The following is an 11,402-nucleotide window of genomic DNA, read 5'->3' on the forward strand; positions in this document are numbered from 1 at the left end:
CGGGCCCAGGAATTCAGGGAGATCAGAGATATCAGAGAACTGGGTCTCAGATAATAAAGCTGTACAGACTAAAACTAAGCCTTGAGCCTTTGAGTCTTGTGTACCGGTGACCTAATTCCTCCGGAGGGCAGCACCTTCCGTTACCGACCCAAGGACACGCTAGCTTCGCCGTCCTCGTGTCTCTTCCCTGTGGGGTTCAGTGGCCAGGAGCCCCACTATCCTGAGGAAAGGCATACGGGTGTATTAGGGACGGGATCTCGACTGGACAAACACTCCAGTAGCAGGGAAAGCTCAGCAGCAAGAGAAACTGCGGCAGTCATCAGCTACCGCCACTCCCAGAGACGCGGGACCCGAGGTGCCGAGCCCAGGCGCGGACCCAAAGCAGCCGCCGGGAAGTCTGCAGACCCGCAGGGAGTGAACATACGGCTGCGCCCAGAGAGAGAGCGCAGGCGCCCATAGGTGGTGGCCAGATGGTCCAATTGCCTTCGCATCACTGCTGACACAGCACTGATGGTTAAGGATGCCAACAAACTGACTTTGGGGCAGCCCTTGACCATCACTACTCCTCATTCTATCAAGGGAGTCCTCAAAAGCCCACCAGACCAATGGATGACTAATGCCAGACTGACTCATTACCAGGCCTTGCTCCTCAACCTGCCCCACATAAGGTTCCTACCCGGCATGTTGCTCAACCCACCTACCCTACTGCCAGAGCCGGACACAGAAGTCATACATGATTGCATTGAAATCCTGCATTAAATTCATGGAATTAGACCAGACTCGACTGATGTGCCATGGAGGGACCCAGATGACACCTTCTACACCGATGGCAGGAGCTTCATCCGAGAAGGAACCAGGTATACGGGGGCAGCAGTAGTCACCCTGAGACTATTTGGGCTACTGCCTTAACGCCTGGGACTTTGGCCCAGAAGGCTGAACTGATTGCCTTAACCAAGGCCTTAGAGTTGAGAAAGGACAAGACTGTTAACATCTATATGGATAGCCGCTATGCCTTTGCCACACCTCATGTCCATGGGGCCATTTATAAAGAAAGGGACCTACTTACAGCAGAGGGAAAGACTATTAAAAATAAACAAGAAATCCTGCTCTCTGCCCTCCGGTTGCCTCAGAAGCTTGCTATCACTCATTGTCCTGGATACCAGAAGGGGGATTCTCCTGAGGCCCAAGGAAATAGGAGGGCAGATCAAGTTGCCAGGGAGGCAGCCTTACAAACTAAGCTTGATGATAGCTCTGCCACCTCCCATGTTGCCAGACCAACCAACTTATTCAAAGGAAGATGATGACAATTTCACCTCTTTGTCTCATACAAGAACCAGAGAAGGATGGAGGTATACTTCAGGCGGCCAGATAATCCTACCCCAGGAATTGGCCATGACCCTGATTCAAGGACTCCATCACGGTATCCATCTGGGACAGAGAAAATTAAGGGAACTCTTAACCCCATATAAGATTTTCAATTTATAACCCTTGATAGAAGGTTGTTTGGCCAAGTGCATTTCCTGCCAGGCCACTAATCCCCGGAGGATGAATGGCCCCTCAGGAAAAAGAGAGAGAGGAACTCTGTCTGGAGCCCATTGGGAGGTAGATTTCACTGAAGTAAAACCAGGTAAGTATGGTTATCGCTATCTCTTAGTGTTTGTAGATACTTTCTCCGATTGGGTAGAAGCTTTCCCCACAAAAGGGGAAACAGCATCAACAGTGATCAAAAAGATTTTAGATGAACTAATCCCAAGGTATGGCCTACCCTCAGTCATAGGATCAGATAATGGACCTGCGTTTGTCTCTAAGGAGACACAGGGACTGTTAAAAGCATTGGGGACAAACTGGAAATTGCATTGTGCTTATCATCCCCAGAGTTCACATCAGGTAGAAAGAATGAATTGGACCCTTAAGGAGACCGTGACCAAATTAACCTTGGAAACTGGTGAGGACTGGGTGGGCCTCCTTCCTTTTGCCTTATACCAGGTCAGGAATACCCCCTACACGTATGGTTTAACCCTTTATGAAATTATGTATGGAAGACCTCCCCCCCCATTGCTCCCAAAGCTGCCTTCTGATATCATAAATGAGATGTCTGAATTTCAATTTCTTAAATCCATCCAGGCACTGCAGACAGCACAGAATAATATCTTCCTCTTGTTGAGACACGTATACGAGCTACCCCCATCCGACCTCACGAGTTTAAACCTGGGGACCTTATCTGGGTCAAACGACATCACAAGGAGACCCTCGTCCCCAGGTGGAAAGGACCCCACACCGTGATCCTGACTACACTGACAGCGGTGAAGATAGATGGTATCAAGACCTGGGTTCATTATAGTCATCTAAAACCAGTGCCAGACAGACGCCCCAATGGCCCAGACAAAAGATGGAGAGTGACTCGTACACCAGACAATCCTCTCAAGTTGAGGCTCACAGCTGTCTCGAGCCTTTCTTTCTCTTTCTCTCGCTCTCTTTTTCCTTTCCCACATGTCTCCTAGGATACTCCGGATCTCCCCACAATGTTCAGAACCTGACCTGGGTCCTCACCAACACTGTTACTAGGGCTAGGGAGAAGATTGTCTCTCAACTGCGCCCCCTCCCCACATCTGGTACCTTGACTTGACCTTTGAACCCTGAGATCTCCTAGATGGAGCCTGGGGAGCTAGGAGCCTGGGGAGCTGCATTCCTCCCAGGTGGTTTGAACCCGAGATGTACTGCCTTGGTAATTTCCCCTACAGATGCAACTGGCCAGCCACACGAAATGAACTCCGAATGAAATGCTGGTATGTTTGTCCTGGGGATTCGACTTCAAGGCGACAGTCGACAGTCGGGAAGCGGAGGACCAGATTACTTTTTCTGCCAGTCTTTGCCATGTGTCTCAACAGGTGATACTGACTGGAAAGCCCCTGTTAAGGATGACCTTATTACAGTTACTAGGGTACCTGGGAGTTGTTCCCAGGGATGGTTGCCAGTTGGGACTACGTTCCAGGGACCATGCTCCAACAAATGCAACCCAGTTATCTTGAAATTCACCCCATGAGGCAAGCATCCCGACACCCTGCCTCTATGGTATCATGGACACACGTGGGGAATGCAGTGCCATAATGACCCAGGTTCTCCTGGAATCCTGTTTACGCCTCTCAGTTACACAGGTACAGGCAGCCTCCATGGGCCCCAGGCTCCAATGGCCAGCCCCCAACCCCAAGCCTGTGTTGCCAGTACACCAGATTGTTGCCATCCAAGCCCCGACCCCTAGCAGGTCTCCGTCTATTGAAAGAATCCTCACTACTCCTACTCTAATTAATCGCCTATTTCCTACTCCATCTTTGTTACCGACAGCACCAGGTCCGTTGGCTCTTGTAGATGCAGCCTTCCTATTCCTCAATGATACCAATGCTAACCTAACTAAAAGTTGTTGACTCTGTCTGGACCTTGGGACCCCATACTATGATGGCATAGCTGTTCTAGGAAGTTACTCTCTGACCACCGATGCCTCTGCCTGCAGGATGGGCCCTCCTGATGGGAGACGAACCCTCACCCTCACCCTCATCATAGTAACTGGACGAGGGCTTTGCTATAATTATACCCCAAGTGGGGTAGATTCCTGTTGGGAGCTATTAATCCATTATGTACATAAGCTGTGGCAGGCTTCTTTACTGAGTTTGTGTTTTGCACACCAGTACCTAATCTGCCAAATCAGGAGGAATGTGTTTATATGGTGGAGCTCACAAAACAAGTATTTGACCGCTCCTTGACCCTCAGATACAGATGGGAAAAATAGCTGTTGAAACTAATGGAGTTCTTCTGTATAAAAAGGCGGAGCTGAAATAAACCCGGGCTGCAGTCTCTACTGACAGCCCTCCCAAGTATCTTTTCTGTCTCTTGTTTTTTCTTTCAATCCTCACTCCCCCTTTCAGGTACTGTCCGTCTTGGCCAGCTGGCACTGGCAGAGTCCCCCTTCATATCAACATCTCTGTAACTCAACCACTCAACTCCCCCCGAGTGAGTCTGTCGCCTATGTGTCCCCCAATAATTCCACATGGTGGGCCTGTTCTTCTGGGCTCACCACCTGTCCCCATTGCACCATACTTAACTATGCAGGAGATTTTTGTGTCTTGGTACAGCTGGTCCCCCACCTCTATTATAGGTCTAATATAGAGATAGAAGTCCACTCCACCTCCCTGCTGAGACACTGGAGGGCCATAGGAACAAGAGCAATAGTGCTCTCCACCCTACTGGGAATTGGGGTCACCACCGCCACTGGAGTGGGAACATCAGCCAAAATTATACAGGACCAGAATTACCGGGTTCTTCAGGTAGCTATAGATTTAGACCTACGGGCCTTAGAGGAGTCAGTCAAGCATCTAGAGGAGTCCCTTTCCTCCCTGGCTGAGGTAGCCCTACAGAACCAAAGAGGCCTAGACCTATTCTTTCTGGAGAGAGGCAGTCTCTCCATTGCCCTGGGAGAACAATATTGTTTTTATGTTAACCACTCGGGTGTAATCAGACAGTGTCTAGCCCAGGTCCGCAGACACCTAAAGGAATGGGAAGATGCTAGGCTCCAGCAACAAAACTGGTATGAATCCTTATTCACAGGGTTAACATGGTTAACTACACTTATTACAGCACTAGCAGGGACCCTGATGTTATTCTTGATTGCCCTTACATGTGGACCCTGTCTGATAAATGCCCTCCTCAGGTTCATATGGAACCAGCTGCAGACCATCCAACTGATTGTCCTCCGTGCTCAGTACAACCCAGTAGCCCAGGAGGGGCACTTACCCCAGACAACTGCTTGTTAACTGCAAAACATCTAGCTTCTGTATAATTACTTGCTTGCTATGACTTAAAGATTTGGTTTAAAGATTTAACCCATGTTACAACTCAAGGGGGAAATGAAGGATCCAGGTCACACTGGGTCCCATTTTTAGCAGCCTCCATCTTGTCAGCCTTAAGTTTCTGCTAAATCTCCTTTGTCTCATACTGCAGGCTGAGATCAGGCAAGCCCAGACATGCCTTGCTTATCTGAGTCTAACAGAAACCAATTGAAATTCCTGACCATAAAGGGCATCCAGAGGCCGATATGGACATCCTACTATAAAAGGAAAGATTGAAACATTCCAGGCAGCTGACCATGACTACAACCAATGAAATTTCCCCCCATACAAGGAATTCAGAGTTATCCAATTAATTCAAGGGTCGCCCAGTTTGCATGGGCTTTTTCAAGAGTACCCAATAAAAATCATTGTTGGTAGGGGCCTCCTGGAGTCTGTGCCCGACTGGTCATTCAAGAATTGGAATGCTTTTCAATAAAATTTTCTAAATTTCGAATTATACTGGGTAGTCTCCAATCATTCCCAAACCCTGTACCCCAACATTTCAAACAAAACAAAGCAAACAAATGAAAAAAATAGTATTCAGGATATTTAAAATATCAAGTAAGTAGGAATAAACAGGATTCTGTATTTAAAAACTACAATATAGAAAATACATACTAGCTAAATAAACCAATATATCATATTTATGGATGAAACAATTGTATAAAATGTCTATTTTCCTCAAACTGAACATATTCCCAGTCAAACTCTCTATCTCCCTTTCTTTTTTGTTCTCTCTCTCTCTGTGTGTGTGTCTCTCTCTCTCTCTCTCTCTCTCTCTCTGTGTGCGTGTATGTGTGTGTATGTGTTATACAGATTGCCAAGCTAATTCTAATATGCATATGGAAATGTAAAGGTCCAAGAATGAAAAATAAAAGAATAAGATGGAGATCCAGACTGAAAAAACAAGGCTTACTTTAAAGCTAATCATTTAGGCAGTGTGGTAGAGACAAAAAGGCTCATGTACTAGAATAGTGAGTTCAGAAACAGACCCTTTCAGAGCCAGTCAGCTAATTATGATATAGATGACATGGCAATCAGGTTGGGAAAGGATGGTGTTTTCAATAAATGGTGCCAGGTCAATGGAATTTCCACACTAAAACAACCAACCAACCAAACAATAATAATAACCAAAAAAAAATGACCCTTCCCTCATATCACACTCACAATCCCAAGGATACTGAAAATCTAAATGTGAAAGGGGGCTGGGGAGGTGGCTAAGTGGGTAAAGTACCTGCTACTGTTAGAGTAGCAAAAAGCCCCATAAATTTAACTGGTCAAGACTATAAAATCTCTTATCTGTTGGAAGACTTACCTTTCCAATTTCACTGGTCAATCATCTGGTCATAGGACCACCCCTAGGAAGGTGAGTTCACCTTAAGTTATGCTACACAGATGGGTGGAATACCTAGGGCGTTAATGAGATAGTGAATTTTTCCTGCCTGGAATCCTGCCTCCTAGTGCAGAACTCCCCGACCCAGCTACAGACATGTCTCTGTAAGTCTGCTCATTTTTCTGAAGAATTCAGAAAAGTATCATTTCTCCTTTTCTTCTTCACATCCCTTTTCTAAACATGTTTTCTTTAATGCTTTGGGTTACCCCTAGCATTTTGTATTTCTTTACTTTTTCTCTAAAGCCATGTCATGCGGCTCTAAACCTGCATGGCTTCGTGGCTTTCTTTCCTTCTCCACACCATTCACCTCCTCCAGGCAGCTGCCAAATGACCAGCTTGCCTGCCCCGAGGATTTTTCTTTAAAATTCTAATAAAATTGTAAAAGCTTCCGTTTGGCTCCATTCTTAAATTCTTTTATGAATGAGACTAAGAATCCTCTAGGAGACGGTCTTCCTCCCCATTTCACTATGCAAGCCTGGTGACCTGAGTTCCATCTATAAATCCCATGTAAAGGTGAAAGGAGAGAATGAACTCCATGAAGTCCTCTGGCTTCTACGTATATCCTGTGGTACATGGGAGCATTCCTCCTCACACACATATACACACATGCTAATAATTTTTTAATAGTCAACTATTTTTAATTTATTTTTATGTGTATGAGTAGGAGTTGGATCCCTGGAACTGAAGTTAGTTGCCATGTGGGTACTGGGAACTGAACCCGGGTTCCCTAGAAGAGTAGCCAGTGCTCTTAACTGCTAAACCATCTCTCTAGCCCTCTAATAAAATAATTGTGAAAAAAAAAAAAAAAAAAAAAAACTTAAAAGGGAAGTTAATAAAGCTTTTGGGAGGAAAGAGAATAATGACCTTGCAATTAGTAAAAATCAGTAAAGTGTCACAGAAAGCATTAATCAGAACAGTGAGAGATTCATACACACACAAACACACAAATTGGATTTTATAAAGAATTTCTGTTCATCTAAAGATATCATTTAGAGTTGGAGACAAAAAAAAAGAGGTTTAACTGAAAAAAGAGGCAGTGAGGAGTCAAGCAACAGAGTAAAGAATACCTGTTAAACACCAAATAATAAATAACTAACCACTCCAAAGAAAGAACACGCATGAACAAATGTCTAACTTCATTTGCTGTCAAGGAAATAAAAATAAAACCTAAATTTAATGCCACTACACAGCTCCCAAATGGGTAAAGCAAGCAGTACTGAGGATATAGGACAGGAATTCTCATATATTGCTGCTAGGAACATAAACTGATATAACTTCTTTAGAAAGCTTTTTGGCAGTTTCTTCTAAGGCCACATATATATTTCCAGTAATTTGACTTCTACATAGACACTAGCATATGCCAAATAGAATGTACATTTTCATCAAGCAGCATATTATATATTAATTACCTTGCAAATGGAAGGTACATCGACTTGCACTGTTTACTAATCCTTTTCTTCTTGCTAGCTGTCAGTAGAATAGAACTTTGATGGAACTATTTTTGAATAGAACAAAGAAAATGGTAAGAAAAAAAGTTATTACATCACACTTGTTATTGAAATAGCAAATTGAACCAGGATAATTCCAATAATAACAGAATAGACAAAGCAACAAAGCAATTCTTGTGCTAACCTCTGCGTGTGTGTGTGTGTGTGTGTGTGTGTGTGTGTGTGTGTGTGTGTCGCTAACCTCTGCGTGTGTGTGTGTGTGTGTGTGTGTGTGTGTGTGTGTAGTGCTGCAGATTAAACTCAGGACCCTGTGCATGGTTAGGAAAGTGCTCTATCACTGAGCTACATCCCAGTCTTTGCATTAGCTTTTAATAGTTGAATGAGAATAATGTAATGATAAGATTAAGACAGCTCTTCCTTAATCATGCCTTCCAATGATAATCACTCCTGATATGTTACTTAAGTAACCTTCTAAACTTTCTACAAATAGAAACAAATATACATGTATAACTACCACACATACACAAGATAGTTCTACCTACATGTAATATATTCTTGTCTACTATATTTATGTTATGTACAGCATATGCTGTATTATTATGTTACTGGATTCTGTCACGAATATATAAAAGTTAAACTCATTACATCTTTTATATTCTTGCAAATCTATACTTTCTAAATTGTATGACGTGGACATGTTTATAAATTAATTAAAGACCATAAAATTAGACAGTACATATGCTATGTGGCATCTCCCTAATGCTGTCACGAGAAGAGAGATGGGCAGCTTAAGTTTTGATCCTCACTTGGAACTAGGCAATACCTCCCTTTATCATCAATATAGAATCATAGGTCTGCTGAAAAAGATTTAAAGATGACCTAAAGTGTCATAACAGAAGATACCTAAAATGTCCAAGATACAACAGAAAATTGCTCATCATATCAAGAGTCAGAAAATCTAAATTTGAATAAGAAGATTATCCCATGGACACAGCTGTGGGGATGACACAAACAGTTGGCACTGTCTAGCAGGAATATAAGCGACCATCATAACAATTCTTCAATAAGCACCTACTAACTTGTCTAAAATATATGAAGAAATAGTCTCAGCAAAGAAATAGAAAGCACCAGCAAACAGAATTTGTGAAGGAATCAAATGGAAATTTAAAACCAAAAAATACAACAACCAAAATAAAATTCAAACAGGTCCATAGCAAAAACACAGGACATGGGGCTGGAGAGATGGCTCAGAGGTTAAGAACACTTACTGTTCTTGCAGAAGGCCCGGGTTCAAATCCCAGCACCCACATGGCAACTAACAACTGTCTGTAACTCCAGTTCTAGGGGATCCAACAGTCTCTTCTGTTCTCCACAGGCATTGCATGACACAGGTACACTTACCTACATGTAGGCATAACACTTATACACATAAAATAAATAAAATATTAAAAAAAAAAAACAGGACAGAGGCAGGAAATGAAAACCAGTGAACCTGAAGACAGAACACCAGAAGTTACCCAAATTGAACAAGAGAGAAAAAAGAAACGAAAAAGCTAAGACAGTTGGGAACTTGGGAAAAATAACAAATGATAAACATTTGTATCGTTAGAGTCCCAGAAGGAGAGGGGAGAGCTGGAAAGATATCTGAGGATGCCCCAGACCTGCCAAAGATATCACCCTACAAATCCAAGACACTGAGTGAATCCCCCCAAATAAATACAAAGATAGTATACCAAAACACAAAGCCAGTATTTTTAAAACTGAATGAAAACAAAAGAAAACTGAACGCATTGGGGGAGAACTGACATGTGCCTGCAGAGACTGGAAAGAAGAAAAAATCATGGCATGAGCAGTGATTCAGAGTTAGAAAAATAATATAAAAGGAATCACACGAAACAGTACTTGTCAAAGATAAAAATGAAAGCCAATAGATTTGAAACACCAAAATAGAACTCAAATTAAAAGGATGATTCTTCTAAAAGAACACCATGAAACAGAAAAACTGTAATAACCCATATCATGATAAAAAGAGAGAAAACAACAAACACAGAGTTAGTCATTTGGGGAAATAGACAAAATTAAAAGAATGCCAAACAAAGCAGGCTGCCTCTGTGGAAATCAATGTAAAAACCTAGATAAAATGAACAATTTTCCAAGGAAAGATAATTTAATAAAACTGACCACAGAAGGCAGACATATTCCAACACAGACTAATATCTGTAGAAAGAATTAAGCTACCAATGAGCTCCTATTCCCACCCAAAAGTTACAGGGTCCAGAGAGTTCCACAGAAGGATTCTACCAAACCACTGAAGAAAACCTGCTACAATTACATTACTTCTCCAGAGGATAGGAAAAGGAAAACATGCAATTTTTAATCAGCTTGAACATAAATAACATTATGTATCAATGCTAAAGATCACATAGAAATAAAACTACAAAGAGTTCTCACATGAATAACAATAGAAAATTCCAGAACAACGTTGATGGAACAAATAACTCAGCAGCATGTTAAAAGAACAAATTATTTCTGAGGTCTATTCCAGAAATGCAAAATTGCAAAAGTCACAAAAATAAGAAATTACATGAAGACACCTAAGAACAAAGACTATTTGAACATCATCATGCTAAAAGGGAGTCTTATATTACTTAGGTTTTTTTAATTTAAATTTTTTTCAAAGTTCAATAACATAGGGATTACAAGACAAATATGTACCTCACTCTTAAAAAAAGGCCTCATTCCTTATAGAAAAGCACTTTAAAAGACTTTAAGGTATTTGCTGCATTCTCTATGCTTTAGATATTACTCTGTTTATAAATAAAACTTGCACTCAAGTTTACATTTGGTGGGATGAACAATAAACAGACTTAATGAGTAGGCTTCTGTTATATGGTGCTATAAGTGCTACAGAGCAAAACTGACACCGGAAAACAGGATAGGAAATACTGGGGTAAGGTAGAGGAATACTCATATTTATGCAGAGTTGCTCAGGGCAACGTCACTAAATTGACTTTGAGTCAGCGTTTGAGAGAAAAGAGCTCACCATGTGAAGGAAGAACAAGCACTCAGGCACTGTGGGGGCAGCTTGCCTGTTTGGGGGGATGGAAGGAGACATAGCGGAGAGGTTAGAGATTAGACGAAGAGGGAGAGCAGTAGATTAAAGAAACAAGACTCAACTTTCAGATCAAATCAGCCAAGGGATGAGCTGAGAAATTACCAGAGGGTTTTAGGAAAAGATGAACAATTTTTAAAGTTCCCTCTAAGGCTGGGTGTAGTGACATAGGCCTTTAATCCTAGAACTCAGGAGGCAGAAACAAATAGATCTCTGAGACCAAAGCCAGCCTGATCTACACAGCAAGCTGCAGGCTAGCTGAGGCTACAAGGAGACCCTGTCTCAAAAAGAAAACCAAAACCAAGATCCCCTGTCTACTAAGCTGAGAGAAGACATGCAAGGGCAGAATAAGTCATGTGTGGAGGCTACCACAACACTCAGGTAAGAGATGAGCACCCGCTGGCTATGGTGGTAAAAGAGGATCATAAGCCGTGGGAGAAGGCAAAGCTATAAGAATTGACTGAAAAGTCAGAGACAAAGGTTTAAAAAAGAGAAAAATATCTCAAACCAAAACCTCAAAAAAAAAAATGAGTTTGGTGAGAAATGCAAAAGTTGAAATGTCTCTGTGA

At 42.4% G+C, this 11,402-nt stretch overlaps 1 protein-coding gene across 1 annotated transcript in view; it reads right to left on the reverse strand.

The window, feature by feature from the left end:
- Positions 1-11,402, reverse strand: part of Sgo2 (shugoshin 2) — a 43,051-nt gene that overhangs the window by 19,856 nt on the left and 11,793 nt on the right. The window contains exon 5 of the mRNA XM_029563565.1: positions 7,683-7,768. Within this exon, the coding sequence (XP_029419425.1) occupies positions 7,683-7,768 (86 nt within the window). The remainder of the gene's footprint in view (positions 1-7,682; positions 7,769-11,402) is intronic.

Source organism: Nannospalax galili, unplaced genomic scaffold, assembly GCF_000622305.1.
Source record: "Nannospalax galili isolate Female #2095 unplaced genomic scaffold, S.galili_v1.0 scaffold610, whole genome shotgun sequence".
Taxonomy (NCBI): Eukaryota; Metazoa; Chordata; class Mammalia; order Rodentia; family Spalacidae; genus Nannospalax; species Nannospalax galili.